The sequence below is a fragment of the Blennius ocellaris genome, assembly GCF_963422515.1.
Source record: "Blennius ocellaris genome assembly, chromosome: 13".
Taxonomy (NCBI): Eukaryota; Metazoa; Chordata; class Actinopteri; order Blenniiformes; family Blenniidae; genus Blennius; species Blennius ocellaris.
The window spans coordinates 6,715,962-6,737,160 of NC_137662.1; the positions used below are offsets into that span (position 1 = coordinate 6,715,962).

A 21,199-nucleotide genomic window follows, 5' to 3' on the forward strand; every position below is an offset into this window, starting at 1 on the left:
GTGTTACACCACTCAGACGACATCGACGTGGCGTCGACGACATGAACACAAGAACAGACAATAGACTCCTCACATTGAATGAAATGTCAGCTCAAAATAAAGTAATACATTACATACAGACGTTTTCTTTCAGGTGCTTCACATGCAAAGATTACATGGGGGGTTTAAAGAGCCACATCACGGGCCCCAAGTTACAGCTCACTATCTCCACAGAGATGCTCCAGGTATTTTCAGAGAAATATCCCAAAATATTGTCGGCACATAAATCACTTTACAAGAGCAGCATCAGTGAACAACAAACAGAATCAGTTATGAACGCAGTTAGAAAGTGACATGAGATGTCACTGGCTCACCTCTCACATCAAAAAGCCTATTTTAGAGCACTAGGATTTCTAAATGAACAAAACACGGACCAATTTATGGACTGTTCATGATCTGCATTTTGGACAGTGATTTATTACCTGGAAAAACATGCATTTTGAATGAATAGTGTCATGTAATCCCTTGGGATTCTCTTGATTTACGTAGTCGGGGAAACTCCTTGTCATCCGCCATTTTGAATTTTTAACTTTCGTCAACACTCAGATCATCACCGGAACGTATTAAAAACTCTCTCGACTTCAACACATATAAACAACTTCAACAGATGAAGTAACACTTTTGAAAGGTAAAACGACATATTTTTGATTATTTCGACTTCCTAATCCCAAAGTTTCATAACTTTTTATGGTTCAGAAAAAAAGTTGACTGAGCAGGAAGAGGAAGAGGAGGAGGAGGAGTAACAGGGACAGTATTTGATTTGTTATTGACCAATATAACAAAAATACATAACATACATTTACCATGTTATTAAATAAACATGTATATGACTAAAAAGTGACTAATACAATAAATATGGTGTGGTAGTATTTAGTAACATGGCAGTAGGGATGCTTCCTTAATGCTTATAACTTCCTTAATGTCCAAAATCCTTAATGTCAAGCCCTGGAACTATTATGCTACCTTCAGAAATGGTGGACATGACCAAAATGGAACATCAGTATCGAATCCGCAATCTCTCCTGTGTTTTTGTATCGCTTGTCTCTCGTGCAGTGATAGATTCTTTATCTTGCTTTGACTCGTGGACCCAGAGCCATTTGTACTTTTCTTGATGTGCTCCTACAGTAGCAGATGTCTCTGTCAACAGACAGCACAGACACGTGTGCACGGACACACGCACACGCACACGCACACGCACACACACACACGCACACAGCACCGAATGATTGCCATCCCCAACCGACTCAACACCTAGATTGTTTGTCTGAGTTTCGCAGCCTCGGAGAGAAGTTGGGCTTTTCAAGGTGGCTTTCTGAAAATGATGCTTTTGTTGCGCGCTGCCCTTGGAGCCTGAACATGATAGATGGCTCTGGCAGCTCTGGTCATAAGAACTAAGATAACATCACAATATCATTGTGGGATATAACAACCAGTCTGACCCGGCCGCTGCACTTGTCTGATGTCACTGCCGTCGCACAACCGCGGGAGAACTTTTATGGAGCATTTAGCTGTCAAATTTGACATCTGCATTACAGCGTTAAACAAAGGGACACTCCGGGGTCCCTTTCTGTGACACTGCAATGGCACATGGAAGCATTTGTCCGGGCCAGAGTTGGACAAAAGTAAAATTGAGTGAGGGTTTGTGTTTTTCAGTCACAATCTCTCATACTTTTCTGGACCCTCTTGCAGGACTGTCAAACAAAAGGCCCGTGGGCCAAATTTGGCCTACAAAAGGAGATTCCAGTCCAGCTGGAAAGAAATTTAAAGAAAACACTGATTTAAAAATTTTTAAAAAAATAATCATAATAATTAGCGACCACAACAAAAGACAGAGACCTGAACTGAGATATTGGTGATGCTGCCATGAAAGATAGCTCCCTTGTTGCTATCAAACTCGCCTCAAAGCCATGATGTCAGGGTGAGATTGTAAAAACATGCATAATGCAACAGCTGTAGGAGATGTTTTTGGGACATTTCACTCTATTTTGTACCAGAAAGCTTTAATAAAATTGGCTTTTTGTTGAGATTGTAATCAATTTTGGTAGTAATTATTTAGTTTCACAAAAATATAGACATTTTTATCAAATATACTCACAACAACAACAACAACAACAACAACAACAACAACAGCAACAACAACTACAACTACATTTTAAGTTTAAAAGTTATTATGGCACACCTTTACGAGTCTGAACCACTCAAGATGAAATTAGGTTTTATGTAGCCCCTGAACTAAAATGTGTTTGATACTCCTGCTCAACTTGATGATTACAATTGGACTTTCCGACTCATTTTCTACTCATTCACTTGAATTGCCAAAGATTTCATGAGGTTATCTGCAGTTTAAAGGTTTAAAAAGAGTTTTAGAAAAGCATTTATAATGCAGCTTGTGTTCTAAATGACCCTCCGTAACCATTTTATCTGCCTTGCAAAGTCCAAAAAGGATCCAATAATCAATGCAGGCAGAACAGACGCCGCAGCAAATATCATCTCATTGCTCATTGTTTGTATTTAATATCCACATTCACTCTGCATTTCCAGGTGAAAAAGTACTATTTTCATCAAGTGCTTTGTTCATATGCACTTTTTAGGAAGAGAACTGAGACATCAATCAATACTCTTGGTTTGTTCATTTATTGCTGAACCCTGGTTGGCTTGTTGCCTTTGATTGGTCCTCATTTCCCCCCTGTCTGAGTCCAAATGCTCTAATTGGGATTTCCTGACTGTCTCGGTCTATCCGCTGTCCATATCAATGCCTCGGCTCTGCAACAGGTCTGAGTGTGTTCTTGCATATATTCTGATGAAGAAGTCTGTTCTTGTCCAGGTGAGCTGCCACTCAGTATTATAAAAACTGGAATTTGCTGGTTTATAATAAAAGAAAAATTCAATAAAAAAAAGGCACAACTTCCCATTTTTTTCCTTCTCTGCCAGTCAAAAAGAGGGTTCAAGTAATTTTGCATTTTAGGGATTTGCTTTGATCTTGGCAGTTTGGACGTGTTTTTGCTATTATGTCTCCAAGTTGGTCTCAAATGAGTATAAGGCAGAATGACTCCAGAAACGTAAATCGGCATAATGCAGGATAAATTATACAGTGGCAGCACTCACTTTATGTAATGCAAAGGTTTTCGTTTTTGTTTTTTTATACAAGGACACACAACATTTTCATAATTTATTGCACTGTGGGATTTTTTTATTAATTTTTTTGCCACAAGATTGAATGTGGAACGCGGTGACATTATTCTACCTTTTTCCCTATTTCAATAGAAATAGCTACTGCATGTACATACAATATTATGTCTGAAACTTTCCACCAAGCTTTGGAAATAATTGCATTTGCTGAGCAGATAAAATTAATATTTTTTTTTTCTTTTTGACCTCCTTCCCCTTCAACAAGACGCCTGTTCGCTTCAGCCACCCAAGTAATGATACCCCTATGACAGGTGAACAATGCAAATATGGACATTCATTTCAGGATACAGTTACCATGTGACTGGGTCGTTCCACATAGAGGTCAGAGAAACAATTAAGGGACTTTAATGGGAATGATTGGGGAGTGTGAAGTGAAGTGGGAGGGCGGCTGTAATAATGATGCACAGTGATGGAGTAAGCCTGCTGGTGCAGAGCCACTTAAATAATGGTTCACCAGTTTTTTCTTTCACCCGCGCTGCTTTCATGGTGATTTACTACTGATCACGGATATGTTTTTGTACGGTGACTTAATGGATCAGGTCCCAGGCCGACTATCTTCCAGCTTTGCAATGTAGAGAGGAAACAATTAAAGTATGGATACAAACATATGGCCTGTGGGCCATTATAGGCCCGCTTTGGGCTTCAGTCTGACTAAACCAGCAAGTGAATGCTGAAAAAGTTAAAGAAATCAGACACAACCACAACACCAAGACTGAGAAATCAGCGATGCTGCTGTGAAAGATAGATACGTCCTCACTACCAAACTCACCACAAAGTCACGCTGTCACAGTGAATCTGTCACACCATGGCCTGTTAGGTGAAATGTGATGTCAGCACTGCTTCTATTAGCAGTACTGAAGTTACCAAAATCAACAATATTAAAATGGATCTGGGCAGCTCAATGATTCTGGTTGAACACTGACATTTTTCATACGTGCCATTTTTAAACACCCATTTGCTTTGTTTGCTCCAGAAAAACATAACAGTTTGTCTCGAGCAAGTAGGGCAAATGTATTCATAAAATGTATTCAGAAAGTGAACAAATTGGCAAAAAAAATACCAATGTTTGATGCTTCTGCAATTTGGAAGGGCTAATGAGAATGGAGACAGCAAAGACAATAAAACGATGGAAACATAAAGATGGATGACATTCAATGAGAAGGAAAGAGACGGAACGGTTCAAGAGTCCCTGACAAGGCTGGATCAGCAGGATGGTCATCTAATCAGCCTTCACAGTGGGACAACTACATCAGTTAGCATCAATGATAAATCATATTGACAGCTATCGCCTGACAGAAGGGGGGTAATGATAGAGGAGGGAATGTGGAAGGGGTGAAAAATAGACTGAAATTAAGGGGAATTAGGGGGCAAAAGAAGAATGATGGACACTTTTAGTGAAAGGAAAAAAAGAATCTAAAAGCAAAAAAGCACATTCAGGATAATAGCATGAATATTATCTGTTCACTCGCTGCACTTGAATTCTAACACCTATCTCCCCCTGTCACCCATTTTGCCACCCCCACCTCACCCACTGCACCTCTGCCTCCACTTCTCCAGCATCACATCCGCCCACACAGTGCCTGCTAACTGCGCTTAATGGCTGAAAACACAAAACAAAACAAATAAAAAGTATTTATAGTTTCTATTCAGTCAGTATTTTGCATCAGTCGAAAAATGAAATTCAATAGCGAGCGATTATAAATCAGACTCCTGCAACATGTAATCTATTTTTCTGGAATTACAGTGTGAAGAGAAGAAATGAGTTGACTGGATGAACACAGGGGAACAAAGAAGAGGACAAACAAAGCATAATGAAAGGGAAGGGGCTGCCGGAGGCGAGGGTCGGGGGGCTGGGCTGAGCCGGGGTATGTCGGCTCACTCGCGAGACAGAACTCACTGCATTATTGATAAAAAGGGAAAAGCGGGAGGTTTCAGGAAGGCTCGGTGTTGGCTTGTGTTTGCTTGTCTTGTAGCATTAATTGACACAGCCTTCGTGTTTGCACAGTCAGACGTCCATCCGGGGCTCCTGTTTCAGTTTACCCCATGATTTATTTACAGGAACACTCAACTGAACAGTCATTGGTCTGGTTGAAGTGGATGTGGTCTGTGTTGCCCTCTGAAAGCATAGGTGGTTTAACTCTATAGTACCTGGAAAAGTAAGGCGGTGCATCACATCGTCTGTACGCTTGTGCGAAAGAACTATATAGAGATTGGTTAAGGGAATGGCATGAGCTGATGGAGCAACTTTGATAAGAAGGGAAATGTCTTCAAAGACATGTGACCAAGTCCAGCTGAATTTTGATGATATAAAAAAAAAAATGGATTTTAACATTACATGAAAACAAATGTTTCAAAAATCATGTATCAGATGTAATAAAGGGAGGATTCCACCTGTACCTTGTAAAAAGAGCTATTATGAACAGTGTTCAGTAATCGAAGTCTCTGCCTGCAGAGGTGATTTAATGACTGTTTGCAGACCCAACAGTTTTGACTCATTTTAGCATAATGTGAGACGGCAAAGCAAAGATCTCAGGGTGTGATTTGAAAGAATTCACTAATCAGGTGGCGCAGGCCTTCGCATGAATCATGGCAAATAAGATCACTTCTTCCCATTTCTTTTGAAAAGCCTTCTGCGTTTAGCAATCACACTGTGCAACAAATGTGTGATGAAGTGAGGAAAAACACGTCGCTCCAGATCGTCAACCTTAAACACAAGGGATTCTGAAGTACATACTCTACATTGTACTTTAAATTAATCTCATCTTAGTGGGGATACCAGATCTGGCTCCAAGTTGCTTGAGTCATAAATGACTACTTTCCTGTATAGAAACCCGATACAGAATAAAAGAGAAGGTCTTTAAACCTTTGTTGCATCAAGTAAAATGTGTATTTTGGTTTGGATGACAATCTTTATTAACAAAACCAGCAACAGTCAAGTGCTGCAGACTGAAAAGTGTTGTTTATTTTGAAGTCTGAGTATCTTTTCGACTTGTACACTGCTTGGTGAAGCCAAAGAAATAACAGAAAATGAGGGCCTTCTCTTTCATGAAACTCGCCATTTCCAGGGTCCTGACAGCAAAACTACCCCAGAATGTGTGATTATTACCGGAACACAATATAGGGCACCTTTGACCATCCAGTGGTACACATTCACTATCACAGTCAGTTACCAAAAATACAAAATGAGTGCTATCAAGGAAATACAGCATGGTGGCTCCATCTAAAAAAAAATATAATCCACCATTGCACTGTCATAAAAATAGAAGAGCAAGTGACCTTTTGTCTGATTTACACTGGGTGCTGGTTTCTCACAACACCCCATACAGCAGTCACTAAATCACAGTACAAATATTCTTGTCGATCACAGCGAGCAATCCTGTGTTGTTGTTTTTTCCCCCGCAGAACTTAAATGTGACATTGTCCAACATCCAGACTGGATTTAAAAGTTCTACTTGCTTGTAGTGGTGTTGGAGTGTAGAAGTGTGCGATCTTGTCCAAGCAGCATTCCCAATTTGATTACTGGCTCAAAGGCCTTTCTCTATTGAGTTTGCATGTTTTAACTGTGCATGTGCAGCTTTTCTTTGGTGACTACAGTTCCCTTCCACAGTGCAAAGAACATTATCCACCTTGTCATATGGGTTTCTACCGCGCCACAGCTTCATGTAAAGAGATCTATGGGTACTGTATAGCATCAACACAGAGGCTGTGCAGAGGTGGTTCGTGGCAACGGATAACTTTAGCATATTGTTTGCATATGGACGTAGATGCAACAGTATACCAGAGCCGTCAAGGCTATTGGAAGTGCATGCATATCAATCATGCATAGCGATGCATAGTCATAGCATATCAATTAGGCCTAATGGTATTTAATAAGTACTTATCAGTAGTCTGTATCAACAAGTACCTAAAGGTTAGTACTTGCTTTTTAGAAATTGGTATAAGTGCATCCCGAGCATATACCTACTTGTTTCTTTAGTCACTTTTAGTAACTTTTAAATCAGGGGTGTCAAATGTGTGGCCCGCCAGAGAATCCAATCAGGTAAGTGGGATGAAACTTTAGTTTGTATTATGTGGAGAGTCAGTTCAGTTTACTAGAATTATGACACAGATGCAGACATCTATAGACTTTACAGATCATTTCGAGATTTTGACATGTTATTCTGACCATAATGTGAACTCACCTACCATATTTATATTTCCAACTACATGTGGCCAAATGTTTTATGCCTTTGAAGATGTAAATAGATGTAAATATATAGTATATATATATATATATATATATATTTTTTTTTTTTTTTTTTTTTTTTTTTTATTGAAAGATCAGGTTTGTCTTGGATAATAGTTGATTAAATGTGAACTCTTCAAATAGCTCTCAAATAGTTGATGACCAATATACATTGTCAAACCAATTACAATTTGAAAAGAGGAACCTCAAAAAAATGGTTATCATAAAAATGTATAAACCTTAAATGCACTGTGTTCTTCCCATTTTTTTCACTTTGCTGTATCACCATTGCTGTGACCAAAAATATGAAAATGCTGAAAACAAAGCTCATATTATTCCAACGTGTCGTTTTAATTGAACAGGGTGAGCAGAGTGCTGAGGTAGCAGCATCTGATCACACACCGTCTGAAGCAGGAAGTGAATTGGTCACGCAAAACTAGCCCCTCTTCAACAAACCAATTAATTATTTATGGACTGCAGTGGAGCAGAGAAACTTAATTTATTGTTATCATTAGAAGAACGTTGTGTTTGGATCCATATGAGGAAGAGTTCAGATGCAGTTACACGCTCCGCAGAAGAGTGAGACGTCTGCAGCTAGGGACTTTCGTGAGACACCTGCAAACTTCAGGCAACTTCCGATTAAACAAATGAAAATTTAATGAACATCAACAAATAAATATCTTGCAGGGAAAGTATTCAATGGGATATCAGTAGACATATTAAATCTTCAAATGGATACTATGATTGCTTTTTGTGTTGTCAGGTTTGGAGAAAGTCATAAACAAGCCTGATGTGCTCTGTACATATTGAAAACTTGAGGCACCAGAAAATAACAGTGCTTCAGCTTTTTGGACCCTTTCATGTCAATACATAGTATGTTTTTACTTGTCAAAGAGCTTTATCGACTCAACAGTCCTCCATAGGGAGCAATTCAGTTTTCAGTGTCTCGTCCAATGATACTTTGACATAAGGACAGAGTAAGACGAGGACGGAACAACCAATGTTAGGGCTGAATAGGATCCCACTGAAACCAGCCCAGCCCATCAAAGCCTGGACACTTTCTAAAGTGTCATATATCCACAGGCCACCAGATATTAGCAGCAGATCATTAAGAATCCTCAATTATGATGTAGGTCTTCTATGGTTTATGTTTGATAACATCATACACAATCTGTTTGGTGACACCTGAAAGAGGTCGATATTATTGTATTGAGTGTTTCTTCTGTTAAGGCATTGCACCAGCATATAGCTGAACTTCTCTATGTACATACACGTATGAATGCCAAATGTCCCAGCACAACTTTAGTCTAACCTTTCGGGTGGCTGTATGGCTCATTTGGGAGCGCATGTCAGAAGATTACAGGTTCAATTCCATTTCTATGCCAGTGTCCATGAGCAAGACACTGAACTCCTTGCATTGCATCCACCTCCGCTGGTGTGTGAATGAGCGAATATGACATTGCATTCGGTACTCTTCTAAAACACTGTATAAGTCAGATCCATTTATCATTTTAAATCACAACGGTGCCTTCATCAGCCTGACTTTCACACAAGGTTCCTTTCGCTGGTGTCAATTTCCCTTGGTAAACAAAACACATGCTGCGAGCACGCCACATAATGACCTTCTGTCTTAAATCAGAGGTCCAGAGTTGACGATCATTTAGTATTTCTTGGAACTGTTTGTGGGAGACATTTTTAAGCAGGGACATACTTTTCACCGCTTTCAAGACTTTCTCATCAGCCAACTCAGACCAGACAATTCCTTGTACAGTTTCCAAAAGTATCGCTGAGCATCGAGTATCTATTGGCCCCATTGCCACTAGACTAGCTTTTCAATTTACCGGTACTAACCACTGCAGAGCAGCATTTTCATTAAACTGCTACTATGTTCGGAATGCTCTCACTCAATTGTAACGTTAAGACTTTTTCAAAGTCATCCAGCGTCTTACACTCATTTATCGTGGATCCAACGCTTAGTGCCGGAACTCTTCCATTACTGGTTGCCTAACATCTCCCATCCCTCAATACCTGCCATTTCAGTTCATTCCTAGCAGTAGTTCAAATTCCGTGGCAGTAAAAACCTATACTAAGCTGAGTCCTATTCAACCGATTGATAGTGATGAACGTACCCACTTTGTGCCCTCAACATATGTCATCATATGTAGTACATAGTTCTGTGAAAGTTTGAAAACAAGTAGGGTTGTAACAGTAAAATCATTGAGTGGACAGACTTAAGAATCAATTTGTGAATGCATTATTGTCTTTCAAAGACTGTATATTCACATTGACTTAACAAAGCCATGATTTTCTTCTGTCATTGCATGAATATGAATTCCCGATGAACGGATGTTTTGTGACAAGCAAAGCTACAAGGCCACTGAGTTTGATGCTTGAACCCAGCCGGGGTCATTCAATTCTCCAGATTGTGTCCTTGAGTGAGACAATTGACCACATTTGCTTGCTTGTTGGGGAACAAAACTGTGAAACTTTAAATAATTTAGGATGCACAATCATTTGCTGATGGTATCTGATCCTCTTAGTCACTGAGTACCTGATTTGCAGATGCAGGATTTTAACTGTTGATTCTTTTGCTTGAGATTGATCATGGTGAAAAACCGAGGAGACGGAAGATGGGTGTTGGCAGTAATGAAGCCATCGACTGCCTGCAACTCTTTTCCCTTGGAGGTTTGAATGGAAAAAAAAATGAGGGTCTTACGGCAATTCCTTCAGATTTAACGTGAATTCGGTGACACTTATCCAGCTTCATGAGTACATGTTTCATTTTTTTCTGCAGCTTTCAAAGTGCTCAGAGAAGTTGTGTAGACTGAAGAGGAACGTACTTAAGTCCTAAGTGACCACCTAGCTAATCCTTTCAATCAGAGCGTAAGAAGAGCTGTCACTTATGTCACATTGGGTTTTTAAGAGGTTTCATAGACACCATGCCTGTTCAACTACTTGTTAATGTAATTGGATAATAAGCCAATCATAGAAAAAAAGAACTGTGGTGGTTCCCTTTTCACTTATTCATTTTGACTGACCAACCAGTATTTAGTTATTTTGGGATAGGTTTGATTTAGCGAGGTTCTTTTAGGTTTCTCTTTGGTTTTTATGTTGTTCACATTGATTATTTACAATACTCAAGAAAAAAAGACATGTTTATTTGCAACGCTTGACTTATCTAACTATGTGCAGCCGCATTGGTATGAGCTAATTTAGGGGATGGTAATAATTATCACGGTGCTAAGTTTCAAATCGACCATGAGAATGAAAAAGAAAGGTGATTTAAGTGAGTTGGAACGTCTCCTAGTATTTCACAAACTGCTGATGTACTGGATTTTTACATCAATAAATCCATAGATGTTCAATTGATACATTAACAGGAACAAAGTGATGTGATCATGTCAATATGGACAGAAATCTCCGGGCAATGTTTCCAGCATATTGTTAATTGAGGCGATTTGTAATATATTCAAATCTATTCCATATATTCAAAGCGATTTGTGTTTAAGCTTGTTATTAACAAGTTGTACCAAATAAAGTGGTAATTTAGTGTATAATAAGTTAAAATGTCCCTGCAAAACTTTTTTTAAAGGAAGCAGTTGCACCACAGCCAAAATGCAACAACCTGCAGAACCATCCCATAATTTGTCCTTGTTAGTTTTTAGTTCCGTTTATCAATGGCAAGATATGCAAATAGGAAAATATGAATTCTGAGATGTCAAACTATTACTTTGGCAACACTAAAGAAAAAGGAAGCAGAGCTTTTATTACACTTCTCCCAGACTCTTTGATATGGCTGTTCATTGCCTTTGGGCAGCCTAATCAACTAAATAACTTTGATTTGCAAATGTTTACTCCTCCACGGGAGCAAAGAACCATAACACCGGGGACGTGGAGTGAGCATCCCATTGTTTCTGATTAGGAATTCATTATTTTCCACCCGTCTGCCTCTCTGCCCAGTGCACGGGCTGATTAGCAAGCCAGGGAAGGATAGGTAATGACGATAACACTCAGCTCGATAGCTGTTTTATAGGCAGCAGTGCTTTATGATGCCTGCGCTAATTGCTGGTGTGATTAGTGAGGTGTCTGTGCCCTCTCTGGTTGCTCAGGCTGTCCTATGAACCGAACTCTCGCCGACCGGAGCACAGGGGATGTGTGGGTGTTCACCGGATCGTTGCAGAAGGAAGACACTGGGGCATAATCGACTTCCCACTTTTTCTGCCCGTCAGCCCTTTCGCGTGTGCTGCAATAAAGACAAATTAACTTAGAGGCAATCACAACATATTTTTCCCTAATCTCTTGGCAATAAAGTAATCTATTTTTTTAACTGAGAAAAAGAAAGCCCAAATAAAAAAAATGGAGACTGAGAGCATTACTGGGTTTGATACGTTTAAATATTATGAACGAAGAATAAAACTGCATACTTTCCTTTCTTTCTCTGAGTAAGACTTCTCTGATGGAAGTGTACCTTGCACTCCTCACACCAAGGTTCATGTCTTCAGTCATACAATTACCCTGAATATGTTCCTTCAGCATTAAACCCCTTGAGGTATGGCATTGTGAAATAAATGCCTTTGAAAGCTTTATCTGTGTCTGCCATTCAGTCTGACCTCCACACTCCAGTCCTCGATACACGGTCAACACAGTCTGCACCGAAAGTGAGACGACAGCCCTCTGAGGGAAGTTTCTGTTAATTTTTCTTATGAGTGAGCTTGTGTAAGTGAATTTGCATGGATTTCAGGTGGTGTTTGCATACTTTACTGTGTGACCTTTTAGCTCGGTTCTCCTCCAGACTTGTTTTCTTTTGCCTCGCTGCGCTTTTAAACATAGATCCCTGTCTCTCTCTCTTCACATACGCTAAGTGATAATGCATAGTTCAACACTTAACCTTGCCAAGAAAACACTGTAAATATAACAGAATGAATGTGAGTAAAAATATGCAATAACAGTCCTGTAAACACAAGAATTCAAGCTGAAATACATGTGTGGTGAACTTGGAGCACCAAGCTATAAAACACTTGACACATTACAGATTCAGGAAGCTGTTGACTATTTATGCATTCAGCTGTAGAACAGAAACAGTCAGACTTTAAACCCCTTTAAGCCAAGTTTATATTTCAGGTTATCCTCGAAAACTACACACCCAAAATGAAAACACTATATCTGTGCAACCACAAGGTCTATTTGTGGTGTGAAAACTTGTGAAACTTCTCAAAATGATGTGATAGATATTCTGATATTTCGCATTTTATTTGGTTGGTGGTTGCAACATGTAAATATAGTTTAGATATTTTTATAGCTGAGGTTTTCCTGTTTAATTTCATGCCTAACAATTTCCAATGACCCCCCAAGTTCTCTTTTTAAAGAAAAAGAAAAATCACTGTGGAGAATTACTTCAATACTTTGTGCGCAAACTACAGTGAAATGACTAAATAACTTCAACTATCCTATAAACATTATTTATGCTTATACAAACTCATGGCACTGGAGCTTAGTGAGCAACCCTACATTGTCAGAAGTATGTGAGTTAATGTGATTATTTAGACATCCACAGATGAATGATGAGGGATTGATTCCTGTTTCTATTTAAAAAAAAAAAAAAATCTTAATATTGTATTTCAACTTTTTTTTTCCTCTGTAAAAAATGTTTCTTAAGAAGTTTTCTAGAAACAAATCTATGTTTTCTTTGAAGTGTTTACAATTTGCTTTGGTTTGGAGCCTCATGTGAGCTGGTTTTGCCGACAGGTCTTATGTTTGTCACATATTGAAATATTGACATATGCCCAGTTGAGATTTTGTTGATCGATCAGATGAAAATGATCTTACTGAAACTTGCTCCTCTATTCTAGTTTACCATATGGTATTTCTTTGTGAATGTCAATCAGCTATGACCACTAAAGGTACTAAATGCACTATAGCGTTGCCATGAATATGTGAATAACAAACCCACAACTTAAAAAAACAGTTGGACTTCGGATCCTGATAACTATATTTATAATATTGCTAATTTAAAACTTTGTAGTGACCTCTTAGTTAAAGGTGGGGCCATTGTGTTCAATCATTGTTGCTATAGCCACGATCTGAGAGAACAAATTGTACACTCTGGCTATAGTCCTACATTAAATCTACAACAGAAGAAACAGAAGAACAGAAGAACAGAAGAAAGTCAACAGCATCCATTCAATATGTTTTATGTTTAAGTTTCCTGTTTTATCTTTTAGATGTTTGTTGCTGATCGTGTAGGGCTTTATTACTTTTCCAGTAGTTGCTCACTGAAGCTCAGAGACAAGATTGATGACAAACCAAAGCAATAAATGAACAGACTGTAAAAAGTGAAACAATGAGCCTAAAGAGGATAAGAAATAATGCCCATAACTCATATCAGCACTGAAGTGAAATGATAGAGATTATTATTTAGAGCAGCAAAGGCCTTTTTTTTAAGTTAGGGAGAAAACTATTATTGTCTGTATAGCAATAAATATTGGTTCTGTTTGTCACATTAAAGATAAATGTGGTAATACAAATCAGGCAGATACCAATGATTCAAAATACGCAGGTATGTAAATATCAGTATCAGCAAATATCATCAACTACCGGCTGAAAATAATCAAGTTAGTCGCTATAAATACAATACACTCATTACAATACCAATATTTGTTGGACATTATAATATTAGAAGTTGCCATCATGGTAGAGTTGGTTCAGTACAAATGCAACAGCAGTAAATCCATGAATTATCCTTTCTGTAATCAAAATCAGTAAAATTCACCCATGTGAAGTGGTCATGGCAGAGCCAGGTGTACCTGTTAATTTGATTGACATTTCAACAGTTCACACCCTGAACTGACAAAAAATGTCATCGCATCAAGCTCCTAAGCTACAATCTGGACGTGATACATTCTGGTTGAAATGCAGGCAAGGAGTGGACGTGTACACCAGACAAACCTGCAGGTGATTGTTCAGCCACTATTAGAGAATGTGAGCTGGTACTACACCACTGTGAGACAAGTTTTATGTGGTCGCAAATGATACAGAAGTAACCACAGGTTCAGACATTTTATGTTATTTTTGATGGTGTGAAATCACCATCTGTACATTTATGACTGGACAATCCTTAGCCCCCATTTACACATTTAAATGTTTTCAAAGTGAAAACGCAAAACCTTAATTGCATTTTGAGTGTTTGTTGGCACAACAAAAGTGCTTGAAGCTGTGAAAAATGCATCTTTTTGAAAATAACTTTCAAGGTTGAAATGCAGCAGACAACAATGCACTATAAACATTAACAATGTACATGGACATTTGTATGGGCAGATGACATTCAATTGCTATTCCAGGTGAGTTATCTATTAAACAACAACGTCCCAGGAGAATATAGACCGGAAGTCATGACACCCTGGTGGACACTATTGTTTGTTATTGTCCATCTACTCACGTTTGAGCAAAAGAACCATTTATGACGCCCATGGTGTAAATGTGCAGTAGTAGAATTTCGGCCATCTAAATTGAAACGGAGCCCACGTGTTTTTAAAAAGCGAGTGTGTGTGTGTGTGTGCGTGCGTGCGTGCGTGCGTGCGTGCGTGCGTGCGTGTGTGTGTGTGTGTGTGTGTGTGTGTGTGTGTGCGTGCGTGCGTGCGTGAGTGAGTGAGAGTGCGTGTGTGTGGTTACATTACAAAAACAATGTTTCTAATGTTTCCATGTAAACAGACATAATTTTCAGAAACAAAAATGCAAAAATGATGCATTTTCTATTGAAACAGTCTCAGGTAAATGGGGCCTCATTTAGATTACCACTGGAACACAATAATACTTTGGTGCCACAGAACTCGAGTTGCTCTTGATGGACGCCCATCTTCCACCAGATTTGTGTTAGTGGTCAGTTTTGTGGAGAACCTGGTGCTAAATCAACTGCAGAATACCTGATGTTTGGCAGTGCAACTCTTTCTGCCATCGTGTCAAGATGTTTGAGTTTCTCCTGTCTTTCTGAAAAGCGACTGCTATGCTCATATTGAACTTCCTCCATGTTTCTGTCCTTCAGATGCTTGGCTGGCAGAGAGGCTGAACAACAATCCAGGTTTTTTTTTCTCTCTGTCTCTTTGTCTCCTCCACTCTCGCTCTCTCTCTTTCATGTGTCAGTTGAGTCGGGCTGGCGCGTTGGGCAGGCGGCCATGTCCATCAATGCCATCCATCAAGCGCTGGGCCGGGTGGCAGAGAGGGGATGACGGGCAGCAGAGAAGGGGCAGATGTTTTACGGGAACTGATATGTGTTCGCATCCACGAGGGATGTCATTACATGGCGGACAGAGAAACATGTAGCTGATTAGCGCCTTATTAAGTCAAGGACACTGGCTGGCTGTAACACACACCGCTGCCATTCTGGCTCGTGGCGCTGATAGCATGCCAGCCTCTGACAACACGAGTGTCTCACACAGATAACCTCACATTCTAATTAACCGCTACCCTCTTCTTCCACTCTAAGCCCCCTTTGATACACCAAAAAGCTCTGGAATAAGAGCAGCTTTTTGCCATTTCGGGAACAGTTTTCCTGTGTATGCCTAAAGGCCAGAACTCAGAGGTACATACGGTTTGCGGATTTATTTCTCAGAGAGCACAGACTGTGTTGTTGTAAGTAAATAAAGTATTGTCTCCCTGAGGGCATGTAAGGATTGCAGGAATTGAGGCAAGTGGACAGTGCAGTGGGCAGAGAGCTTTAGCCCTGATCCCTAGCCCTGGCTAAAATTGGTAATGTGGAGAATCTCATCTATGCTCTGTGTTTCGTTGGCTCTCTCGAGTTGTCTTCTGTTTCCTCTGAGCAATAAGCTCCACAATGTGTTGCTAGAAAAAGGAGTTTTCTCCAAATCACATCAGCCTTGTGAAGCACTCACCTTTTCCTTCACTCTACGACTTATCTTCGTCTTCCCCTACTTCTACATTCACTTTTTATCACCTGTATGTTTAATACAGTATGGCTCGACAGCATAAATTGCAGAGACGTGTGTCTGCATTTCATGTGTTTTGAGTGGTCAGACCAGCAACTGGGCTCAGGGTTATGAGAACAGTTAAATATAGAGGCGGCAGAGGACCATTTAATGGACCTTGGGATGGTTTTGTGGAGAACCTGGTGCTAACAGTTCTTGTGAAAGAAGGAAAATATTCCTCAGGAAAAAGCAATTTAATATGCTTGTGTGAAAGAGAAAATTGAAGCATTTGTAGAGACTAAGTGAAGATTTGCATTTCATGTCAAAAAGCATTAGAGTGATTATTTTCTTTCTCCATTGTGGGAGCATTTATACAGAAACAGAAACTCAAATATGTACATCTGATCAATTTCAATCCAAGATTAAATGGGTCAAGGTTGCCAGATACTTGTTATAATTACTTTTCCTCTCTTGGGTTTGGTGAGCTGTTTATATGAGTCAGGCCCCATTTACACAACATTTCAAGTGAAAATATGTCATTTTTGGGTTTTCATTTCAGAAACGTTTCATGTCTATGTCCATTTAGACCGAAAAACAACAAAAACATTGAATACACTAACTATCATTAGCATACCGGGTCATGAGTTGGCGCTGTTGGTTGTTTTTGTAATGAAATCACCCAAACACATACTATATGTAAACAACAATGTAACAATGAGCAGTATGTGGACATTAGTATGGACCATTAGTATGGACCATTAGTATGGACCATTAGTATGGACAGACGATCAAGTTGAATTACTATTAGACATTACTCTGAACTATAAAAGTACCAAGTTTCAGAATATGGACTGGGAGTCATGAGAGTCTGGAGGCTGACATTTCTGTTATTGTCCATCTCCTCGCGCATGCACAGAGGAACAATTCACCATGACCATGGTGTGCATGCGCAGTAGTTGCATTTCTGCCATCTACACAGAAATGGAACCTGAGTGTTTTCAGTGGCTCCAAACAGCATTGTTATATAAATGGACCCAAACCACTATGAAGGTTTTCTGTTTTCACTTGAAAACATTGTCATGTACACAGAAGCTGAATTTGCCTGAATTTTGTCTACTTTATATTTTCAGAGACATCTCGTAAACCGTGGGGATAGTTCAAGTTTTTTCTTTTCTTTTCAGTGATCAATGTCATGGTTTACAATTAGAATCATTAAAGAAGAACCATAAATGTACATTTTCAAAATGAAAGATTTTTTTTGCAAGTTTAATCAGTGTGAATGACTTCAATCTCAATTCCAGAACCAGAAAAAGCTCAACCATCTGTTAATTTCAGTAACCATGCATATTTGAATACTATTGAGAATACACTGATACTTTTGCTTAAGTTACTGTCGTGCACATATAAAAACCTGATTATGAAACAACACATGAGCTGTTCAGGACAAATACACCTAATAAAACTATGTTTATTTCATCACTTTCCTGCATGGTTCTTACCCTGGAGGCTGTGAACATCCATGGCAGGGTGCTAAATTAAATAATTTGGAGAGAAAAAAGCCACACACAGATTGATATTGACTTTTGTACTTATGTCTTTGTGGCCATGATAGCCAGAGGCCACAGGACCAATGTGTTTGGGTTGGGCCTCCATCCATCCATTTGATAATCTTGTTAAAGTTGTATCTTTAAATCTCTTGAAGGTTATTTCTTCATATTCAACTCGCTTGCTCACAGTCATACAAAGTTGTACAGATGAAACGTGACTCTATATTTACAGTATATCTGTAGAACGCATTGAGAGATGTTCGCTGCTTCCACCTCAATGTGGATTCAAGAATTAACTGGTTGTAATGAGCCAATCCTTTAGAACTCATATGACAAGATATGAAAAAAAGAATCCACTGTAACAAAAAGGTTTGTTTTGGAAATCTGTACAATTGTAAAATAGATATCAGAACAACATAGCGGTACTTCCATTTTGTCAAACCATAAAGAGATAGAAGGAGATAAAATAAAGTGCAACTTCAATAGTTGATATACGCATATTACCACAAAAGGAATAACATTTGTTAGTTTGTATTATACGTTTCTCGTTGTGGAACTTTTATTATTATGGATGTGCCTATACCACTTTTATAAAGGACAAGTACAAGTAGGAGTTCTAATCTTTAGCTACTTGCCGATACTACTTATTAAATGCCATAAAAGCTAATTCAAACTTCATAGGGACATGAAGGCTGTGCGTTGCTGCAAACTCCCTCCACTCAGACTCTGTTTTGACGTTATGCAAACTTGCAACAGCCTTGAATATTGTACTGCCCAGTGCTTTAAATGATCCTAAAATGAGTTGAAGTACTGTTGAAGAACTCAGTCCAGGTTTTAAGCGTATGTTGAATATTTTTTTCTCACTTCATTTAGTTACATTTAGCAGTATTCAATACACAGACATGGACACACGATCAACTTGGATTGTTATGACAGTGACGCTAAAATATAAAACTGTATTTTAATTTTAGATTTTAATCACTGAAAGGTGAATTTTGAGTATGGATATGAACTGGGAAAGTTCTGAAAGCTGCTATAAAGCTGCAATCCTGAGGCTGTAAACAATGGCAGACATGATGTGCAGGGAGTGGCAGGGGCAGAGATGGCTACTGTTGCATAGATTAGGTAATATAGGTTATATGTGAATGAAATAACACTCAGATAATTCACTGAACCCATAAAAAGTCTTCAATTTGGAGGATGACGTTTGCCATGTGAGACAGGGAGCACCTCCGTCTGGTCTATGTCTTCACTGATGCTGGATCCCTTTTAATTCAATTCAATTTAATTTCTATCGTGCCAAGTATAACAGAGTCATCTCAATGTAATTTCACAGATGAAAACACAACAATTCCACATAAGCAAGCAGAGAAGACGGTGGAAAAGAATAACGTACATTAAATCACACCTGTTTTGGTAAAATAATAGCAAATAGGTGGTCAGATGCACCAAATTTAATCAACCATTGTGACCCCATGTATTGATTTGGTATGAATACTATGATTTTACTAAAACATAGATCTTCCATGTGGGTGACATTTGCAGAAAAGCCTTCACAACAGCATCATCCAAACTTCTAATACGGATAATACCGATATTATAACATACTTTAATTGGCTGATTTGATATCACACACATAATAATTAATTACTGCTTCAAGGTAAAAAGAAAGCAAAGGTTGCATAAGGCATACATCTTTAGATCATTGGGGGGGAAATGGCCTTTAACGATACAATTGGTGGCAATTTAGTGCTGCTGCAGTCAGGAAAACACGGGCAGGGACGGTTTAAGATGATGCAAACATCTCCAATCTTCCGAAGCAAAATTCGCCACCACCTATTTGCAAGTCCAACGAGTACAAAGGTCAATGTCGTTTTTACACAGTTCCCATGAATATTTCCAGTGTGTCAACTCTCATTTTTACTTCCAAATGATGTGGTCAGCATGAACTGGCTGCACTGTGGGCTTGCTTCTTAGACGTTGTACTTTGCTGCTGTAATGTAGCCATACTTATGTTGCCGTATGACAAAAAAAAAAAAAACAAGCATGTTAAATGAAGTAAAGCATTTACTTTAAGAGAAATTTATCCTGAAAGGGGTTTGAAAAGGTGTGATAAGAACAGAGATTCATGCATTGTGCACTCAAGCCTCCCTTCGCCTGGCTAACCTGTCATTTGCATTATATATAACAAGCCAGTGTGGAAGGAGACATGCCTTTTGGTGTTTTTCCCCTTTCCTCGCCGCCTACTAGTTGCTTTCAGTTATCTCAGCCTTTGGCTGGCAGTGGGTGCTGACATGCTTGTGATTTTACTGCCATCTCTTCGCAGCATGTCAGGTCCAGTTTAGCACTTGAAGGCAGGACGTGTCAGAATCGCAGCTCTCTCTCGCTCTCTCTCTCTCGCTTGCCCTCTCTCTGTCTCCAGGCTGTCTCACTACCAAGGTGAGTCAGGCCTCGTCACCACTCCTATAGAGACATAACCCGTCACATTGCTCTGGTAGGCGGCCAGCAGTTAATAGCCCTGTCATGATTTGTCGGGGTAAATACTCATCTGCTGAAGAGAGCAATCACTTAGAGCAAGGTTAGAGTGTTTATGGGGTGGAAGGGAGGTGGATTCTCAAATGTAAATCTGTGTAGTCACGGCATGCCCGAGCCTTGGCACAGACTGAGTGAAGAAAATCTTAAATTGATATTGACAGCTTGCAGTTGAGATGGGAGTCAGAGTAAGAAGCAGATCTAAGGCAGTGAGTGCGAGAACGTGAACAGTTTCCACAAGGGTAAACGCTGAAGTTGAGGAATCTGCGCCAGCATCGGAGATGAATTCCTGCACAAGTCACTGATTTTCTGTTTGCTTGTCCTTTATCTAGAAAGAGTTCCTGGCAGCCACGACTGAAAGGGACATCTTTGCCCATCTGGGTCTCGAGTACATTGAGCCTTGGCAGCGAAATGCGTAGGCCCGCGCTTCTCTCTGGCTGGATTGATACCCTGCGAGAACATCAGCGTTCATCCCATCTGCTTGCTGCGCTGCGGCTCTTCTGTGATTCCCTCTCAAACGGCTTTTGATTTCCGTGCACTTTTGCACTGCCGTTGCCAATATTGTTGTTGTTGTCTGGATTACATGCTGATGTATGATTCATAACGCTGTTTATTCACCATTGTCTGCATGCAAATAAAGATTCTCCTATACCATTCACATCCCGCTTGTCTCTGAGTGCTGTAATCATGAGCGGGACAAAAAGACAAATCAGTCAGAGTGCGAATTGCCTGTGGTGCCTTCAAGGTAC

At 39.5% G+C, this 21,199-nt stretch overlaps 1 protein-coding gene across 1 annotated transcript in view; it reads left to right on the plus strand.

The window, feature by feature from the left end:
- Positions 1-20,869, plus strand: part of dntt (deoxynucleotidyltransferase, terminal) — a gene marked incomplete at both ends in the record, with an annotated part of 107,681 nt that extends 86,812 nt beyond the window's left edge. The window contains one exon of the mRNA XM_080507387.1: positions 20,783-20,869. Within this exon, the coding sequence (XP_080363513.1) occupies positions 20,783-20,869 (87 nt within the window). The remainder of the gene's footprint in view (positions 1-20,782) is intronic.
- Between the last annotated feature and the right edge of the window lie 330 nt (positions 20,870-21,199).